The sequence below is a fragment of the Cyprinodon tularosa genome, unplaced genomic scaffold, assembly GCF_016077235.1.
Source record: "Cyprinodon tularosa strain WSP-4 unplaced genomic scaffold, ASM1607723v1 ctg542, whole genome shotgun sequence".
NCBI lineage: Eukaryota > Metazoa > Chordata > Actinopteri > Cyprinodontiformes > Cyprinodontidae > Cyprinodon > Cyprinodon tularosa.
In genome coordinates, this window is record NW_024039277.1 from 18,033 (window position 1) to 39,189 (window position 21,157).

The 21,157-nt window shown below is 36.4% G+C and overlaps 2 protein-coding genes across 2 annotated transcripts; both read left to right on the plus strand.

Annotated features, from left to right (window-relative positions):
* Nucleotides 1-38: 38 nt before the first annotated feature.
* On the plus strand, nt 39-6,873 carry rps19bp1 (ribosomal protein S19 binding protein 1). Its single transcript, XM_038304808.1, has 4 exons — nt 39-224; nt 1,472-1,648; nt 1,902-1,999; nt 6,334-6,873. Exons 1-4 carry the CDS (start codon nt 170-172, stop codon nt 6,481-6,483), a joined length of 480 nt encoding a protein of 159 aa, XP_038160736.1. The 5' UTR covers nt 39-169; the 3' UTR covers nt 6,484-6,873.
* A 6,117-nt stretch (nt 6,874-12,990) lies between these two features.
* Nucleotides 12,991-19,957, plus strand: LOC119796317 (apolipoprotein L6-like). Its single transcript, XM_038304817.1, has 4 exons — nt 12,991-13,056; nt 18,568-18,697; nt 18,804-18,992; nt 19,120-19,957. Exons 2-4 carry the CDS (start codon nt 18,668-18,670, stop codon nt 19,537-19,539), a joined length of 639 nt encoding a protein of 212 aa, XP_038160745.1. The 5' UTR covers nt 12,991-13,056; nt 18,568-18,667; the 3' UTR covers nt 19,540-19,957.
* Nucleotides 19,958-21,157: the final 1,200 nt, after the last annotated feature.

Here is a 21,157-nt window from a genome sequence, read left to right on the forward strand (position 1 = left end):
TGTTGGGTAGGAACTAAATATATGTCAGCTGTTTACCGCAGGACTGTTTTCAGCAGCGCACTGAAGGAACCTGGCCGACATGCATGTTGTTTCTTAGTGATAATGCGAGTTTATTTAGATGTGAATTGAATTGTAAACAGTATAGCCAATCGTGTATTTTTAAGAAAATATGTCGGTGTCGTTGATCAGGAGAGGTCTGGAGCTGCTAAACGATGATATTAAAGGTCAGTTTTGCCTGTTAGCTCAGTGGAGATCAGTTAAGCTAACTTAAGCTCATATTTAGCGCACGCGCCTTCAGTAGAATTAAGTACTAAGGTTATTTGAGTCATTTCAATGAAATAAAAATAAAAAAACGTTCCATCAATCAGTCCAAAATTCTTAAACTTCGTCTAGAGGGGTGGGGGATCTGAGGCATGGGTGATTATAGACAGGGGCCAACAGTAGAACTGATCCTGGCCCATGTTGTGGCCCCTGTACTGAAAACATTGTGCTATTGGGGGGAAAAAAGAATTAATAATGATATGCGCTGGAACAGAGTTCTCGTAGACCTATTTAATTTTTCTTTACAAATCTGTTTTAATTATACCTTCGAATTAAGGTGATAGCCTCATTCTTATTGAGATTGGATCACAGTTTTCATCTTCTAAATGTTTTGTTTCAAATAAAAAAAATAACTTGTTACAGGTGAATTGATGTTTTACTTAAGTTATAATTCAGATTTGATAAAAAGCTGGTAATAGTATTTAGAACATGTCAAAAATATGTAATATTCCCAAATTAAGAATTTGTTTTAACATACCAATAAAAAGAAGGGCTTTATTTTATCTTTCAGTACATATATCTATTTAGCATCTAATTATTTCAGTTGCCTTGGTAAGGGATTTTAATTTTAACTTTAGGTATATAAAATTAACGTTTTTAATCAAAAAAGAAAAATTCTATTGGAATTACATACCATTTTAATTGGACTAAATTACATGGATTTTTTAACTTCCTTCATTGCAGATCCACAAGTAGAGCTTTGGTTCTCTGGCTCTTTTAATACGTTTTCGTTTCATGCTTTTCTGTGCCTCCACTAAAAACACATTGGTCCCAGCCTGGCCTCCCTAGGCAGAGGTGGGCAATCCAGGTACAGAAAGTAAAAACCCTGTACAGAGATTACTTCCAGCCATTTGCATATCTGCCTCTACAACACAGACTGAGTGCTAATCACCTTATCTGCTTATTTTACCTTCATCATGTGAGCATGATGAAGGTAAAATAGGCAGGGTTTTTATTTTGTGAACTGCGACCCACCTCTACCCCCTGAGTAAATTTCATCGGACTGCTACTGTTCTGAAGTTTCTCTGTGATATAAAGCTTGTGATTACCTATGCGACCAATAAATAACCCACAAAAACTCAAAAGAAGAATTGAAGGCACGTTTTGAAAAGCTTCCATCCTACATTAAAGTTCCCATGTCTTCTCCCAGATGGCAGTGGCGTAAAGAATAAGAAGAAGCAGAAAACCCCTAGTTCAGCTGCAGCAATGGACCTGGTCAGCACCAAGCGGCAGGGGATCACCAGACAAATCAAGAGGTTGCAGGGCCGCCTTGGCCCTGGAAAAAGCAAGGCCACAGTCAAAGACAAGTGGATAAGATCGGCAGTGGGTCAGGACAAAATTCTATATCTTTGTTTATAAAAGCTATTTGTGTCCAGAAATTGGATAAGTTGTGATAAACACAGCTTTCCAGTTGATGTAATTATTTAAAAGATACGAATGAAGCAATGCGTCTTTTTCTTCTCCCATTGTATATGATGCATCAATTTATTAAATGGAAAAGTTGTCAACTTTAAAAAAAAAAAAGCAAATCAGCATTTGTGATTCATTTAGATTTTTCCTCCTTTTTGTGTATATTGCAGAGGATTTTAGGAAAAACCAGCCAAAGAGCCAGATGAGTGCTAATCTGAAGTACTTTCTGGATACCACCTGCAAAGCAACAGCTTCTGATACGATGAAGGTGAGGAAGAGTTTGATGCTGCTTATCATCCTCGTGTTTGTGTCTTAGTTCAACCCTGATGCATACAGATACAAAAATAAAAAGTCAAAAAAGATTAGATTCGATTACATGTTTCTCAGGAGCTTGAACTGAATTTTATGGTCAGAATTAATTTAACTGAACGTTTGGAAATGCATTTCATGTAATGTCAGCAGACAGCAAGAAGCCTCCCAGATCTCCAGATGCATTTGAGATATCAAAAAAGTACTCCAGAGTGTTGTTCAGAATGGGGGAGTAGAAAATGAAGGCTAATCATGTTTTGTGTGTACTATTCCTTTAAGTTTGTGTGTTTTTGGGGCTATGATTACCGTGTAAGTCACTCACAGCTAAACAGTTATGTAAGAACGACTTAAGAGAATCAGTGGAGAGTGTTTATATTCTCCATTTTATTAACGATAACGTTTTAAAATTTTAACGATAATGCCACAAAATATCATAAGATGTTAAAGCCATATTGTCCAGCGCCACTATGGAGTCACGTTTTTCAGAGTCGTGCGAATTAACAAACCGATGTGCATCAAAAAGATGCAAGCCATGAACGTCAAGCACTGGAACTGATGAACCCTGCTGTAGGGAGCGGTGGCCTAGTGCAGTGTTTTTCAACCCTGGTCCTCATGGCACCATGCTCTGCATGTTTTGGATGTTTCTGAGCTTCAGCACACCTGATTCAGATGATTGCAGTTCAGCAAAGCCTGATAATCTGCTATCAATTGATAACAGGTGTGTGAAAGCTGGGAAACATCTAAAACATGCAGGGCAGTGTGCCTTGAGGACCAGGATTGAAAAACACTGGCCTAGTGGTTAGGACATAGGTCTTTGAATCCCAAGGTTGTGACTTCGATCCCCCACTCCCGCAGAATGCCACTCTGGGTCCCTGAGCAAGACCCTTAACCCCGACTGCTCCCCGGGCGTTGCATAATGGCAGCCCACTGCTCCCCAAGGGGATGGGTTAAATGCAGAGTTAATTTCGTTGCTCTGTACTTGTGACAGTGGAATGACAATAAAGTTGAATTCTATTCTATATGATTGCATTTCTTAGACAAATCTATTTACAAAAATTTCTTTTAATTATTTATTGTGCATTTCTTAATTTGATGCTGAATTTAATGGTATGTTTAATAGATTAGTAGATAAATCATGTGTTTAATATTTTAACATTTGTTTATTTCATGGGGAATTCACATTCATTGTGTCCCTTTCAGCCTCCTGTACTACTCAGGGGTTTATTATTTTTCTATTCATATTTTTAGGTAGGGTTTTTTTTCTCTGTTTTATTTTGTACTTTTCCGTTTTTGTTTTTGGGTGTGATAATAGAAATGTCCCACCTGTGGGGCTTTATAAGGCTCATCTTCTGAAAACAATCTCAAGACTCCCTAATGGTTTATTGCCCCTTTTTTTATTAGTTCTCAGTCTGTTCAGATTTGGATTGACTGTGTCAGCTCAACACGTTTAAATTCTTTTTTCATTACATTTGAGTCGTATTTCAAGGGTTGGGGGATCTTTAATGACAAGGAGGCCTCACAGCCTCAAGTGTTGTGATTTGCAGACATCACAATAGCATCCTAGACACACAAATGAGCCTGTGATGGCCTGCTGAAAATTGTATAGTATTGTGATATTTTCAGCTAACAGCCTTGGCTGGGCTTAAAATAAGATAATTGGTTAAATGTGATCTTAACCTGTTTAATTGGTATGTCATTTAATTTATGCTAAAAATAAAGTCTTGATTGATCACATAACTCAGTAATTACAATTGTAAATGAAATAAAGATTTGCTTTAATTAATCACTAAAAATGTATAGTATAAATACTGTTTTTGGCTTCATATGATAAAGCGCTATTGGAGCATACTTAGCAGATCCAAATCGCTGTGACTTTCGACTAGAATTAGTGACTGGTAGACGAGGCATCATTCAGCATTTTGACTCATTGCCAAACTATTGAAACTGAGTCGAAACTGTGTGACTCAATACTGACACCTGCTGGACTTTTATTCTCCCTACAAGCAGCCTTGTTAACAGACAACTGACACTAATAAGAAGACCAAGTACATTAATATAATTAAGTCATTGTATTATACTTTGTATTCTTTTAAGTCTTCATTTACATTTAAAATATCTTTGATATTTTCAGATACAGACAATAAAAAATGTGAAGTTGTATCATAACATGAACATTTAAGTGAACGTGTTGTGGATAAGGATGATTGTGGACTAGGTTTTAGTTTTTTTTATTATAAAAAATGTTTTTTAAACATTTAGAAATATATTAATTTGTGCTTTTTTGACGCAACTTTTCCAGCTGTGTTGCTCACATGGCACAGATGAGGCTGGAGCGCAGAAAAAAATTAAAGAACATAACATACCTGAAAAGGACAGCTGTTGTGAAGACGGTCCCAACTGGGGCTCATTTGTTTGCCTGATTACAGAAAATAATATGAAAAGGAAACTAAGAGTCAAGTGGAAATTAGTTTAAATTCCGATAAATTAAGGGAAAACTGCAAGGAACAAGATGACACAACAAGGAAATTTTGAAAAAGAGATTCCGATGCAAGATCTAAATTATCCCACACAGTTGAAACCTTTCTTTTGTCTTGATGGTGCTCCATAATTCTTCATTATTTTGATGATTAACCTTAAAAGATCTGATTGTTTTGGCAGATTCATCCCATTGATAGATATATTTGCTTATAAACTAGCACCTTAGAGTCTGTTCGAAGCAGCTCCTGTATCAATCACGCGACTCTTTCTCTCTCCATGAGCTCAACACAAGCATCGGTGTTGCGAGACCATGACTAGCACTTATAAGCTAGAGAGATCAAATCCACTCATATCTTCGAAACAAATAATTTAAATGGAAAAAACATTGAAATTATTAATTTAAGATAAAGAGTTTTATTAATATAATGCATCAATATAAAATTACTATGAAAATGTCACATTTGCAAATACACATTTAGCCACCTTTTAATGAATTACTTTATTGGAACTTTTGGATTTCCACACCTGCTGCCGTCCAGTTGTTGTGATTTAAGCTCAAAGTTATGATCAAAACCTTTCCTTAGCAGTTGAGGTTTTACAGCAGGATCCGCTTTATTCATAAAGATCCTGCTGTAAAAAAGGACCCTCGTTTTATTTATTTATTCTCACCTCCAGCCAGATCCCACAGATGCAGCAATAGACCCGCCTCATAGTCACTTCAGTCTTAAATAAGATTAGAAACAGTGCAGCCTAATGCTAACTTCATCTAGCAAAGAGGCAAAACAGTTTCCTGTTACAAACTGGTGAGATTTCAAGCTCCATCAGAGCGACAGAGAGACAAAAGTGTCAGAATTCCAGAGAAGGCTGTTGGCAGATGGATGAAGCCCACCAGATACATAGAGGGGAAGAGAGACCGCAAGGTATTAGATGGAGGGATCAGAACTAAAGCACGTCTGAAATTAAACGTATAGTGGAGGATTTTCGCAAATTTTTGAAAAGACCCACCCTCTCCACTTAAAAAAAATGCACATGCAGAACCGTGTATGCACTCCCGAGAGGGAACGCCTACTAAACCTGTGCAAGAGCGTGCACGAGCCCATATCTACTTGTGCACGCTCTTTAAAAGTTGCTGTTTGCTTACAAGCTTACTTTCCAAAAGAAGATTTGCACATTTTCCACTATGTCAGACTCAGCACTGATAAGTGAAAATGGGAACTAGCAAGTAGGACGGCCTGACGTAAACATATCACCAGAATGACTGAAAATTAGAAGGACCACTTATTTTGATGAACCACCCAGAAAAAGATTGTACCTTCAAGCTAACGTTATAGAAGACTAGCTTGCTATTGTAGTTTTCTCACACAAAAACGCAAACATAAACTGATAAAACACGAAAGATAATGGCTTTTACAGTTTGTTATGGCAAGTAACTCCACCCCCAGATCATCAGTCATCTGACATCAGGTTTTTAATGCAACCTAGGTCATTGGAAGTTTACTTACAAGTATGAAAAATTGAAAAGTTTAAAAAAAACAGCCTCTACTAAAACACTCTGAGTTGGGACTAGTGTAAAGGTGCTACCAGAAAAGTCTTCAATATGATCTGGCAAAAGTCTAGTATTGAAGACATCCTGGTCCAACAATGTGCAAGGTTCTTGGTCTTAGTTCTTTCATAGAAAGTGATTTACTGAGTAGTTTGGTGTTCAGTTGTTCTTAGACACAAAATACAATTTATATTCCTTCACCAAAATAAACAAGCCATCGTTTTTTTGTCATTCCATGTGATCAATCTGTTTTCTGTTTCGGATTGACTCAGATTTTGAACCACAACAAAGGGAGGCAGTCAAGAGATCGCCCAGACAAACCCGTCAAACAGACCAAGGAGCCCGAGTCCGTGTTCACAGAGGAGGAGTTCCAGCAGTTCCAGAAGGAATACTTTGGCAGGACTGTAGAGGACAAGAAATGACACTAAGTTGGGAAACAAAGACTCCAAAACCACCCTTTGTTTTCTGAATCAAATTTATTTTTTAAGTCAGCTCCACTGCAATACTTCCTTTTCGGTAAATGGAGATGGAGCTTCATTAAACCCTATTTCATAACCCACTCTGGAATTCATAGATATTGATTGACAGTGTAACAAATGGACATTTTATGAACTTTTGTATAAATGTTGATGTTTAAGTTACATTAAGGTTCTAATGTTCTACAGTTCTTACCTGCTTTGTGGTCATTCTGTTCCCTTAACATGTGACCTCTGCCTTCCACAGGTCAGACACAGACATAAGTAACTCGGTTTAATTTCATCTTTGTTAATAATATACTGATGACGATCAGTGATAAATGAAGTTCCTCATGGCTAAGTGTGTAACGGGCGGCTCATTATTTGAAAACTACTTTTCCGTCACTTTTCCACTCATCGCTGTATTCCTCAGTTCATCTTATGCCGTGTTTAGGATTCTCTTGGAACTTGAAATCGAAACAGTTTGTTTTTCTTTTTAACTTCAACATTTTCATCAACAAATCGATGCGATCTGTTCTGAGAAAACTTGTGCAGCGAGTCAACAATAGAGATTGTAATGGCCAACGGACCATAGAACAAATGCTGAACATCCTGTCCAACAAGATTTAGCTTTTTTTTTTCTAGTACATCCAGGTTTATTATACTTATGCTTAAAAAACCTAGTTGTTTATGACACCTTTTTTATTTTTTATTGTTGGGGTTTAATGGAAGATCATAAAAGTATGAAGTTATTCAGTATGGAAAGCTCGTTGATGCAAAAGTGAAACCACTAATTGGGGTTGTGTAACTTTGCTAAATGAGAGCAATTTTAGTAACTAATCAGGCCAATCAAAAGCTTATAAAAATAGTTATTAATAAAAGCTAAATTCAGATTTTAAAAACAATAACATTTTGATTTTTCATATTTTGAACATCAGTGCGTTGTCATGGTTTTAAGATGTCATTGAGATCTCTGTTTAAACTTAATTTATGTACAATAAAAATGTTTCACATGAAACAACAAACCTTTACAGCCATGGATTTGAAACAAAAGTTCAGCTCCACTACAAGTTTTAAATCAAGATTATGCTTATTTGCATAATTTTTACCATTTAATTTGTATTAATTAATAATACTTGAAGGAAGCTATAAGAAGCAGCTGTTTTCTTCATCTTCCACAAAATCTGAAATTTAATCCAATTTGTGCGCAACACCATTGTACTTTATTTCAAATGAATTAAACTGAAATTACCTTTGACTAAAAGACAATTGGTAAAAAAAAACAACAACCAGGAGACAGATCTTGCATTATTTTGCATGACAAGTTTTAACTGCAAATTCTGTTTCACATAAACGTGCATTCTTTTCATTTTTTCATGTGCTTGCTTGTTCTCCAGCCATAACAACAAAACCAAAACAAAAGAAATAAAGTAAAGCATTCTGCTTATCCTGTTTTAAGAAATGTAATCATTCAACTTGTTAGCGGTGCTTTCACTATCGAGGTATTATAAAGTATGGCATGTTAATTGCACATGCATTGTATTAAAAGAAAGATATTAGAGGTACACTCCTTTATGACGTTGTTTTGGGTGTGCCGTGCTGTCAGGTCACTTAGTATTTTACTTTACTGGTTATTCTATATCCAAAGTAGATAATTTCATTATACTAAATATACACATATCCTCCATATTTTTTTATTGCTGCATTATATGTTGCAAGGAGCTGAACATAAATCCAGCTTTAACTGTAGTACTCTAATATAAGTACGTTGAAGTAGTTTCGGTTGGGTAATCCCTTAGTTAAAAACTAAATGTTTGGTAATCACAATCAGGAGCAATTGATATAAACTGAAACCTATAAAAAATATTTTATAATGTATCCTATAAAATTGTAAATGCAGCTCATTACATAACATTAGCTTTGCTGCAGCTGCCAATGTTGTACGGGAGGTTGTTGGCATAACCAAGGGCACTGTCACAAATATTGCCCACTGTTCCCTCAGGGTCAAATTACCTTTTAATGCACTTTTGCAGTTACCATTAGTTTATCATCCTTATCTTTATCTATTTATGCACATTAACACTAAAGGAAATGTGTAGATGTTTTTCTCAGGCGTGCAGTCACTATTTTCTGTTTCTGTGGCCGCACCCTTTAACCTGATCAAGGCAGTGCAAGTCATATTTATTTGTAGAACATATTTCAGCAACATCACAACTTAAGATGCCTCACATGATGAAACCAAAGACATTAAAGGGAACAGTGCTAAAGCATAAAGATTACAGAAAAGCTGACCTGCATACTGGAATTATCAGTAAATAGTTAAAGTAGAACCATCAAAGGCAACTCAAAATAATGGGATTTAAACTTTGATTTAAAACATTTCAGGGGTCAGTAATTTAGCTTTTAGTGGAGCACCAGACTTGAATGCTAATTCCTTCTGCTTGGTTGTTATTTTCAGGATGCAGAGTAGATTATAACCTCAATATCTGGCTTCTCTGAACGGCTGATGTTAAGACTGTTTGGTTCTTTAACAACTAAGGTCTAATCTCTGAGATGCAAAGACTCATTGTAAGACATTTAGAGCTAGAGTGATGTTCTACACTTGACATGTTCAGACTTCCCAAGTCTCCTGGAAGTTCCGGAAGTCTCCCTGATATAGATAGTTGTTCATGGATGACTTCAGAAAAGCTTCAGCAGTTCCTGCTATGGTCCACCTGAGTGTGGACCACCTAAACCTGCTGCATAATGACGTGTCTCTGCAGCATTTCCTCCCTGCTGTGTGTAGGTATACAGAGTAGACTTGATCCAGGAAACCTGTGACAACTGGGGGGGCTGGCACACTGACAAGTCTAATGAAGCATCATTAAAATGTTTAAAAGTTAAAGTTAGTGTTAGTCTCATTTTTGTGTTTGCAGGACATTTTGAACCCGTTGTGTAATGACAGTGTTACATCCCTATTCCACAGTAGGTCTCTTTAGTAAGAATAAAACTGCATATATTTACTATATAACAAAAAGACAGAATCAGTCCTCCCCTTGCTTCAGTAATATACCATAATGAACAATGTTGAATGGGGCTCCACGGTGACGCAGTGGTTTGACTCCCGGCTCAGGGTCTTTCTGCATGGAGTTGCATGATCTCCCTGTGCATGCGCAGGTTCTCTCTGGGTACTCCGGCTTTCTATTTCTATGCGTTGCTCTGTGATAGACTTGCGACCTGTCCATAGTATACCCCACCTCTAGGCCATAGAATGCTGGAGATGGGCACCTGCCCCACCACGACCCTGACAAGGACTAAACGAGAGAAGATGAATGGATGAACAATGTTGAATGCTGCACTCCAAGTCCAATATTTCTAATTCTGGGTTCTTACTCTACAGTCTGCACAGATTAACAAGCTGAGTGTCCATTCTCTTTAGAGCACCAAAAGCTGACTAGAAAGATCTGGTCATTGTTGGGAAGGTACCTAACTGTTTAAACAGAGCTTTTTCAATTACCTAGATAAGAATTTTAAAATGGGATTGTACTGCTGCAATGGCAACTTGTCTGAATTGTTCTGTTTCAACAATATTTTAAAAACTGTTGTTTTTAAGGATTGGGGGAAATACACTTGACAAAAGGGTGTCGTTTTTTTTTTCTCTTTTTTTTAATCAAATCCGATGCAATGAAGGACAAAAACCATTGAGCTTTGGGAAAAATATTGGGACAGAAGAAGGAGGAGCTTAATTTAGATATACTTTCCTCTCAGCTTTTGAATTTGAAAGTGAAATTGAGCATGCCTAGACTTGATAAGTAACCAACGGCCACATTTAGTCTAAACTTAAATCAACGAGATACTGCAAGCTCCATCATGTCACAGGTGAGAAAATATTTGTTTAAAAAAATGTTTTTCTGGCTTTTAGAGAAAATAAATATTGATATTTTTTTTTTACTTAATGAAGCACAAGTTAAAACTTTTGGTCTAAATGTGTAATAGTTTTTATCATAAACACGTATAATTGAACCTGGTGCAGTCAGTTTTGGATTCTGTAAATAAAGAAATAAACAATAGTAAAATTCAGATTTTAGCTGTTATTTTTATAAATGCTAATTCAGGAAGAATTTGGCCAAAATCTATTTTATTTTGTATTAAAAATACTATTTAAGGACTATAGATCAAGTCAGTATGATTTTAAGACTTTCATAAATATACTGAAAGTATGGTCCAATTCACGTGCTTTGCAAATAAAGAGTAAAATCATTAACATGATGGATATGTAATAGTGAAAGTAAAATGTGAAAAACAAAACTTATTAAAGTCAGGAAGACCATAATGCATGGACATCTTACCTTTTTAAATCTGTAATTTCTGTTATATTAGGTTGTATATTAGGTTGTTTATATATATATATTCATGCATCAAATAGAAATTCTTCTTAACATATATTTAAAATCACCATCCTTTCAAACTCAACTACTGTTGGCTTTGTTTTTGTTTGTCTCTGTAAAAAAAAAACATGATTTGAAATATTGAAATTATTACTGTTTATTTAACATAACTTTCTAAGAAGTTTTACTTTTCTTGCACAAGTGATAGTTTAAATCTTGATATACTGGGTAAACAATAAATCCTGCTCGACAAGTTAGACAAGATTTTTGTTTTTAGTGGTCATAGATTCTTAAACATCACAGACTGGATTATCTTGAGCATGTTTTAAGAAAATAGACTGTAGTTTTTTTTTTTTTTTTTTTTTTTTTTTTGTTTGTTTGTTTAACATGTTTCCGACTTGTTTTTGATAAAATAATTTCATAAAATATGCAAAGCAAACTGAGATCCTATTATTTCAAGCATCTTTATAAATGCATTTGATAACCTGCAAACAAGTAAACTCCTAAATAGATAGATTATCTTTCATTGTTTAATGACACATAATTTTATATGTTTATCTTAATTCATAACAATAATTAATTATAAGTATTAAGAGTGGCCATAGAATCTGTGACTAGATGAGTCAGAATTTCCTCATTCATAATAAAGACACTAGTTAACAGGCGTCACAAGTGCATGGTTAAAGACAAGCACAGCATTCAATAAAATAACAATAATTACATTACACCTACATTTACCACACCCACATACAACATGTTGATAAATCTGTCTACTACCAGTTTAGATAAAAAAAAAATCCAGAATGAAAAAAATGTTTTGTGACAAATGGTTATTTATTTTCTGTGGGTTAGTTTATTGTCATTGTAACTTAACTGGACCATGAAGAGTTAATCGTGCAGCGCAAGATGATGTGAATCACATTACAAACATTCTTCAATCGTACATTATCACTGCACCTCTGCTTTGCTGACTGTAAAAAGGAAAGAAAAACCAAATGAAAACCGTTTCGTTCCTCCAGGCTTTCATCTCATTCTTTTTCTGTTTTTAGTGTGACTTTATGTCAGTGAAAGGCACTTAACAGCTAAACCTAACCTACTTGTGTAGAACTTTACCTGTACAAATAAAATTGCCCTGCCATGAAATTATATTTGCAGCAAAAGCCTCCTGTTCCTCTTCCAAGAAGAAAGATTAACCATCAAGGGCACTCTGTGGATGAAGAGTGGCTAAGAAGTGACAGCAGCTCTCCTCAGTCTCCAACTGATTCTCCTCAGGTTCATGCAACACAAATCTATGCTCAGATGCGACAGTAGGGCTCATAAAAAAAAAAAAAAAGAGCAAAGTGTTATTAAAATTCTTCCACAGTGACTATTTCTTTTTTATTTATCAACTCCTCAGAGAGGTTCGGAGGAGCCCCCACGGCCTTTTGTCAGAAGACAGCATTCGGAACCAAATTACATTTACATTATTGGAGAACAAGACAAGGTATCAGGATTTCTTGATCAAAACACTTTATCTTTCAAGCTGGTGGAGATTATGCTTATTGGTATCTATAAACATTTACATTTTAATTTCTTTTTCAGCAAACGGCCCAAAAAAAAGTGTTAAAATAGTGATTATCATCCATTAGGAACAGTTGAACATTTAGTCTAGCAAAGACTGGAGAAAAAGACATGCATGAATTGATCCTATGCTAACGGACAAAGTATTTCATAACACACTGAAATGCAATGGAGGATAAAGTAGAAATAATGGATCCAGTTTTAAAACCAGGCTCACTTTCTTTTAAGGTCGACAAGAAGAGTCCATGCCCCCCTCCTCCTTTGCCTGCGAAGCCACCAAGAAAACAGCTGGAGGAACAGCTGGAGGAACAGCTGAAAAAACAGTTAGAGAAAAAGATAAAGGAACAGATAGAGGAAGCTGAGACCCTGGTAATGATTAAACTCTATTATTGCACCATATTAACTTCAGATGCAGCTGAATAACCGAGTAAATTTGTTTTTCTCCTTCCAGGATGACACATCCACACCCGATGAGCAGATTAAAGGTGAGTAAACCTGTCTTTCAGCTGGGATTATGTTACTTACTACCTTCCTGGTTACTGAATTGTAGTTTTGTTGACACAGCATGGAAAGAATATAGAGATCTTCAACTTAGAGGATGCTCAGACGAAAAGCAAGTAGATTTTTTATTATTTCAGTTGAAAAAGAAAACATGCTCAAACTGAAAGGTATATTGTCACCTTGGTTTTGTGTGGGATTTTTGAAAGGGATTGTCTATGGAGTTATCTGCAGTCAATATTTTACTCACAGTAAACACTGACTGACCAAGAGGGTGTTAGGGGGTGTTGGCCACTCTATTTAAGTTCTATTAATTGCAGTCTATGTAAAAAAGAAAATTACTTAATAAAGTCATTGTTTAATCAAATTGCTTAGATTAAAGGAATAGTACACCCAAAACATGATTAGCCTTCATTTTCTACTCACCCCCATGCTGAACAACACTCTGGAGTACTTTTTTGATATCTCAAATGCATCTGGAGATCTGGGAGGCTTCTTGCTGTCTGCTGACATTCAAATAATGGAGGTCTATGGTGCCCGAGACAGAAAGGTCCATAAAAGTCCACAAAAAGCGTGTCAATATTCCTCCATACTGCTCGTCCAATGTATTCCAAGTGTCCTGAGTGGGTAGCATCCAGAATTTACTCGAAACGAAGTCATTTAGAATGTTTTTAGAGCATAAACAGTAGTGTATAGGATTTCCCGAAAGCGCGCACATGCGCGTTCACGACGCTACGGAAGCCGGCAGACCAAACCAGATGAAAGTGCGCATTCAGCGTCTGCTCTGCCAATAATGCAAGCGTAGAAGAAGAAATGTGCTGTTGTGCTTTCAGGAAATCCTATACACTACTGTTTATGCTCTAAAAACATTCTAAATGACTTCGTTTCGCAACCCAGTCTCATGGGAAAATGTACCCCCACTACGTTGGTCCACACTGCAAAACGTAGTGGAGGTACATTAATGGCCATTTTTTTGTGGTACTGTTACGTTTCTTCTACCTATACGCTTTCTATTGTTTTACGTCCTAGTCACGTGACTTTCAAGATTCCAGCTGGGAGAAGGAAAAAAATAAATATAGATGGCCGACATTCGCTCATTTTTTTGTGGAAAGATTAATGACTTGAGTTTGTTTTTGCATTAAAATGAGTTTTGATTACATTTCTAGTGAGAAATGTATAGTTTGTTGCCAGAATATTTACTCAGGGAATGTACATATTCACTTGCTTGTTCGTTTCTTGCAAAGATTTTTCAAGATAATGTGAAACTGTAACATTTTGGTATAAACATGGCTGAGATTTCTCTAACTTTTAGTGGGAAAATCAATAATTTCAATCAGTTTCTGCATTTAAATGGGTTTTGATCACATTTATAGCGAGAAGTGTAGGGTTTATTTACATAATATTTACTTAGTGAACATACATAATCACCCGCTTGCTAGTTTTTGCTACGTTTTTCGGATCTCGTCAGGATTATGTGAAATTGCAACGTTTTGGCTGCTACCCATCGCCTAGCATTTAGCTGCCGCCCCGATTCAACATTGAATCCTTTGTGATTTAACTCCATCTGACGGATCAAACCCTCGCCACTGCGTGTGTTGCGTCTGAGGTTGATTTTCAGATGCATTACGTCGTGGCATACGGGAGAAACTAATTAAACTAGTTTAAAAAAAAGGATCATGGGTTAAGATCGGATGTGTTTTATTTGGAAATCTACCGGATCCTTTGTGCATTTCACTTCCTGTTTGGTGCGATCTCATTGATGGGTTTTGACCAGATTTTGACCAAAGAGGAACTAAAAAAAAAAAAAAAACAATTTAAATACACAACCAGCATATCTGGAATCAATGACAGAGAACATACATAATCACCCGCTTGCTAGTTTTTGCTACGTTTTTCGGATCTCGTCAGGATTATGTGAAATTGCAACGTTTTGGCTGCTACCCATCGCCTAGCATTTAGCTGCCGCCCCGATTCAACATTGAATTCTTTGTGATTTAACTCCATCTGACGGATCAAACCCTCGCCACTGCGTGCGTTGCGTCTGAGGTTGATTTTCAGATCAATGCATTACGTCGTGGCATACGGGAGAAACTAATTAAACTAGTTAAAAAAAGGATCATGGGTTAAGATCGGATGTGTTTTATTTGGAAATCTACCGGATCCTTTGTGCATTTCACTTCCTGTTTGGTGCGATCTCATTGATGGATTTTGACCAGATTTTGACCAAAGAGGAACTAAAAAAAACAAAAAACAATTTAAATACACAACCAGCATATCTGGAATCAGTGACAGAGAGCGACTGGGACCAGAAGTTTATTAATTTCTCCCCACTGATTTCCATTCAAAATGTTTTCGATCCCACCGGGCTCTAGGGAAGGGGCGGGCATACCGCCACCTACTGTTCATGAGTGTGTAGCAACATTGTTTTACATCTATTAAATTCTATTTTTTTATTTTGTATTCTGAAGATAAATAAATAATGCTTTCCTTAATCTATAAATATCTTTTATATTTCCTTTATTTCCCAATAATCCTTTAAGACTCCATTCTTGGCCTGTCCTCTTTTCAATTTCTTCCTTTCAGGTTCATATGTTTTGCAGTTCATCAATACATGTTATACATTTTCTATCTCTCCACATCCTTCACATTTATCATTATTTTTCCTCTCTATTAAGTATAAATTGTCATTTAAATAAGTATGACCTACTCTTAATCTGATCATTATTATTTCTTCCCTTCGGTTTCTCTCATTAATATTTCTATTTAATACTGACTTTTGTACTTTATATAACCTTCTTCCTTTTTATCTTCATTCCACCTTTTTTTTTGCCATTTTTTCAATTTCTTTCCTCTTAATAAATGATTTTCCTTCCCCTTTCCCTAAAGGAATTGTAATTGTTATTTGTCTACTTTTCATTCCACCTAACTTTCCATTAATTAGCTTGAAAACAGCACTTTGTAGGCACCCAGTTTCTCTAACAATGGCCCTTTTTGGGTTACCCTCCATGCATTGGGTGTCAGTTCAGTGGCAGTTCCAGAACATTTTCTTAGGGTTGACCAGGCAGTACAATAATGTGCATGTGGCCAAAAAGTAATAGGGATCAAATTCGGTTCAGAGTCAAGCTATTGGGATCAGGCATCAGGTTCAATTTGCATATTTTCCTAGCCAAAACAAGGATTTGTTGGGCTACTGTAATTTTGAATTGAAAAACGTCCTGAATGGGAAGTCTTCAAACTTGAAAAACAAAGTCCAAAGTTTTTTTTTGTTTGTTTTTTGTTTTTTGTTTTTTTGAATGATTATGACCTTATCAGGGAAATGAATGCCCACAATGTCTGTATTCTCCAAAAGAGAATAACAGAACAGACCTTCATGAGGCCCTTGTTAAAGCTATGCATATATTTATGCATCTATGCTCTTCAAATAACTTTCTGGTTCGACGCAACATTTACATTAAATGGGTTGAGAGGTTGTTCTTTACCAGTAAATACATAAAAGATTCCCAGATGACTGCCGATACAAACTCTCCCCTATAAAACCTGAAACTAATTCTTATAAGAGAGTAAAATCTGTATTAGTCTTCATTAAATGTAGCATATTGTTGTAAATAATCGATTGCTTTATTTTTGGTGTCAGCTTTTGGTCAATATGCTAACCTTAAAAGGTCAAAGTGGGAAAATGTAGTAGTAGTAGACAAATTAGCAATTAGAGGAGGCAATAACAATTACAATTCCTTTAGGGAAAGGGGAAGGAAAATCATTTATTAAGAGGAAAGAAATTGAAAAATGGCAAAAAAAGGTGGAATGAAGATAAAAAGGAAGAAGGTTATATAAAGTACAAAAGTCAGTATTAAATAGAAATATTAATGAGAGAAACCGAAGGGAAGAAATAATAATGATCAGATTAAGAGTAGGTCATACTTATTTAAATGACAATTTATACTTAATAGGGAGGAAAAATAATGATAAATGTGAAGGATGTGGAGAGATAGAAAATGTATAACATGTATTGATGAACTGCAAAACATATGAACCTGAAAGGAAGAAATTGAAAAGAGGACAGGCCAAGAATGGAGTCTTAAAGGATTATTGGGAAATAAAGGAAATATAAAAGATATTGATAGATTAAGGAAAGCATTATTTATTTATCTTCAGAATACAAAATTAAAAAATAGAATTTAATAGATGTAAAACAATGTTGCTACACACTCATGAACAGTAGGTGGCGGTATGCCCGCCCCTTCCCTAGAGCCCGGTGGGATCGAAAACATTTTGAATGGAAATCAATGGGGAGAAATTAATAAACTTTTGGTCCCAGTCGCTCTCTGTCATTGATTCCTGATATGCTGGTTGTGTATTCAAATTGTTTTTTTTTTTTTTTTTTTGTTCCTCTTTGGTCAAAATCTGGTCAAAACCCATCAATGAGATCGCACCAAACAGGAAGTGAAATGCACAAAGGATCCGGTAGATTTCCAAATAAAACACATCCGATCTTAACCCATGATCCTTTTTTTAACTAGTTTAATTAGTTTCTCCCGTATGCCACGACGTAATGCATTGATCTGAAAATCCACCTCAGACGCAACGCACGCAGTGGCGAGGGTTTGATCCGTCAGATGGAGTTAAATCACAAAGAATTCAATGTTGAATCGGGGCGGCAGCCAAATGCTAGGCGATGGGTAGCAGCCAAAACGTTTGCAATTTCACATAATCCTGACGAGATCCGAAAAACGTAGCAAAAACTAGCAAGCGGGTGATTATGTATGTTCACTAAGTAAATATTATGTAAATAAACCCTACACTTCTCGCTATAAATTTGATCAAAACCCATTTAAATGCAGAAACTGATTGAAATTATTGATTTTCCCACTAAAAGTTAGAGAAATCTCAGCCATGTTTATACCAAAATGTTACAGTTTCACATTATCTTGAAAAATCTTTGCAAGAAACGAACAAGCAAGTGAATATGTACATTCCCTGAGTAAATATTCTGGCAACAAACTATACATTTCTCACTAGAAATGTAATCAAAACTCATTTTAATGCAAAAACAAACTCAAGTCATTAATCTTTCCACAAAAAAATGAGCGAATGTCGGCCATCTATATATATTTTTTTCTTCTCCCAGCTGGAATCTTGAAAGTCACGTGACTAGGACGTAAAACAACAGAAAGCGTATAGGTAGAAGAAACGTAACAGTACCACAAAAAAATGGCCATTAATGTACCTCCACTACGTTTTGCAGTGTGGACCAACGTAGTGGGGGTACATTTTCCCATGAGACTGGGTTGCGTTTCGAGTAAATTCTGGATGCTACCCACTCAGGACACTTGGAATACATTGGACGAGCAGTATGGAGGAATATTGACACGTTTTTGTGGACTTTTATGGACCTTTCTGTCTCGGGCACAATAGACCTCCATTATTTGAATGTCAGCAGACAGCAAGAAGCCATTCAGATCTCCAGATGCATTTGAGATATCAAAAAAGTACTCCAGGGTGTTGTTCAGCATGGGGGTGAGTAGAAAATGAAGGCTAATCATGTTTTGGGTGTACTATTCCTTTAAGAGTATGGTAGTTCTAGAGATACATGGAAATCTTTGACTAAAGTTTTCTTTTAAAATCTTAGAATTGTCTATGTTAAAGCTGAAAACCTCTACAAGGCCATTCTGAAGTACATCCAGCTGATAGATGATCATGGAGGGGATCTAAAGTTACTCATCCATGAGATGAATAGCATTTCTGACAACCTGAACAGGGTAAGGTGAATTTTATCTATCTATCTATCTATCTGTCTGTCTGTCTGTCTGTCTGTCTGTCGATTGAGCTGAGTAAAACTTTAAAACTTGCTCTGGATCTTTTAAGTATTCAAAGAACACAAAGATAGCTGGTATCACTGGAGGTGCATCAACAGCAGCAGGAGGGGTCGCAGCGGCTGCTGGGGTGATTCTGGCCCCTTTCACGGGAGGAGCCTCTTTGGCCCTTACGGTGGTTGGTGCTGGCGTCGCTGCAGCCGGCGGTGTCACAGGTGCATCAGCAGCTATTGCGAACAAGGTAACTTACAAACTAGGCAATGATTAACCCTTTGTTTACAATAGATAGTGACAAATAACATTTGAAAAGTAGAAATCAAACTACCATCCATCATCAGTTTAATCTCTTAAAATGTATATTTTTCCAGGCAAACTTAAACCAAGACAAGAAGAAAATTGAAAAGGTATTAAATGATTTTAGTGTCAAGTATGAGGAGATTATCATCTGTCTGAGGTTCATCAATGAAGGCATGGACCTGCTGAAGCGACACGGTGTGGTTTGTCTCAATCAAACCATGATGGAATCAAAGAATGCAGCCTGCGCGGTGAAGCTGACTACAGGAAATGCTAGTGCCATGGCGTCGGAGAAGAGCAGCAACGCTTTTGGAACATTGAAAGGCTTTACAGTTGCCATGGATTTCTATTTCACCCAAGACAAAGATGGACCGAAGGTGAAGAAAGGTCTCCAGTCAAAGCTGGCTAATAAGATCCACAAACTAGCTGAAGACCTTAACAGTGGAGTGGATGAGCTACTGGAAATAAATGAAGTCTTTAATAGGGAATTGTAATAACGATCATTCTTGACCTATTAAAGTAAATTTAATAAAGGCTGAGGTTTAACATATATAATTTTTAATCAGGATAGATAAAGATTATGAAAATCACATTACTGAGCCTTTATTTACTTTACTGACTCCTGATTTAATTCTGAGTGTGAATAATGCTCGTTGTAGTAACCAGGAGAAAGGATTTTCACCAACAAAATCTGTTTTTATTCAAGCACTTTCAAAATACCCTTGATGGATACTTTAGAAAGCCAAATGTCAGACTATTTTATGAATAAGCCTATCTTAACTGATCTGATCCAAGAGGGCAGTGATACAATTGAAATAAACAAATTAACCATTTTGAGAGATATGTGATGTACTAATAGTACTAATGGCAATATTCAATTGCAAAATAAACAATGAAACCTTGAATAACCAATTTTTTTAAAGGTAGTTTTGTGATTTAAAGGAGATTGTTGCTTATTTTATTGTAGCACCTAATGTAAAGCAGTTGACTAGACTAACTTTTGAGCAGGTTGGGGTGGGGATGTGGTGGGATTCAATTAGTTTTAACTATGAATACTGGTGCATGACTGCTAATTATACATAACTAGTGGTAATAAGTGAACATAAGTAATCAGAAAAAACGGCAGATGGGAAAAATGTGTTATGTAAACATCAAAATCCAAATATTTTGGTTGGATTTGGAGGGATCAGAATTAAAACTGTATTTCCACTGAAAAAAACTTTTTGTATCCATTTGTTTCTTATTGGCTGACCCCAAAAAGCGACTAACAGAAAAAGCTATGAGAACTAAATCTGAGTACTCGTTTCACTAACTTACTAGAATCACTTGTCATACTTGTTTTTGTTTCACCGTGTTTTGTTACATTTACTTTAGAAAACCTACTTTGACTTTTGTGAAATTTTATATCATATTGAAAACACATAAATGCATGGATGATGATTGTGGTCTGTTTTCATTTGCACAAACACTCAGATTGTATTTTCAATGTAACGTTGCTTGTGTGCATTGGGCTATACACATGTAATGAAGCAGCATCCACCAAAGTTTTTTTTTAACTTAGTCTTTGGACAAAGACTAAGTAAAAAGTCTGTGGGTTTGGTAGACTTTGACTCTGTGATCATCGGGTCTGAGAGAAGAGACACACTGGTGTTCAGCCACGTTACTTGGTCACCCAAGTCCCCATCCACCTCCACAGAAGAGTACGTTCACTGGCGACCCAGACTAACTCCTGTCTACGATTCAGAGAAAACTGAGTGTAGTGACTTACTTCCTGCGGTTCAAACCAAGTTGAATGATGTATTTTTCAGTGCGAACCTGCCTGCTGAAGCAGATGAGGAAAACTATCCACTTTGCCGTCTGGTTGACCCTCATTTGCTGCCAACGGAACAGTTCAGGCCCGACAGCTGTTTTGCCAAGGTGCAGCTGCAAAGGGGTTAACCAAGCCCACTGGTTCATCCTCTGTTTTGAAGCTGTGCTGCCTGAATACAAAGCTATAAACCGCTACAGGAAAGAGCCATTCTCTCAAAGGTGCTATAAGTGATCAAATTAAGCCCTGCAGATCTGCCTCTTTTGTTATTGCATCGGATTAATCCAAGTGTCTCCGAGAGCTGC

Excerpts from the sequence above, each read along its gene's own strand:
- LOC119796317 (XM_038304817.1), top strand. The coding sequence starts at position 18,668 with ATGAATAGCATTTCTGACAACCTGAACAGG. Across the intron at positions 18,698-18,803 it reads TTTCTGACAACCTGAACAGG|TATTCAAAGAACACAAAGAT; the intron begins GTAAGGTGAATT and ends GGATCTTTTAAG. Across the intron at positions 18,993-19,119 it reads CAGCAGCTATTGCGAACAAG|GCAAACTTAAACCAAGACAA; the intron begins GTAACTTACAAA and ends ATATTTTTCCAG.
- rps19bp1 (XM_038304808.1), top strand. The coding sequence starts at position 170 with ATGTCGGTGTCGTTGATCAGGAGAGGTCTGGAGCTGCTAAACGATGAT. Across the intron at positions 225-1,471 it reads GCTAAACGATGATATTAAAG|ATGGCAGTGGCGTAAAGAAT; the intron begins GTCAGTTTTGCC and ends GTCTTCTCCCAG. Across the intron at positions 1,649-1,901 it reads GTGGATAAGATCGGCAGTGG|AGGATTTTAGGAAAAACCAG; the intron begins GTCAGGACAAAA and ends TGTATATTGCAG.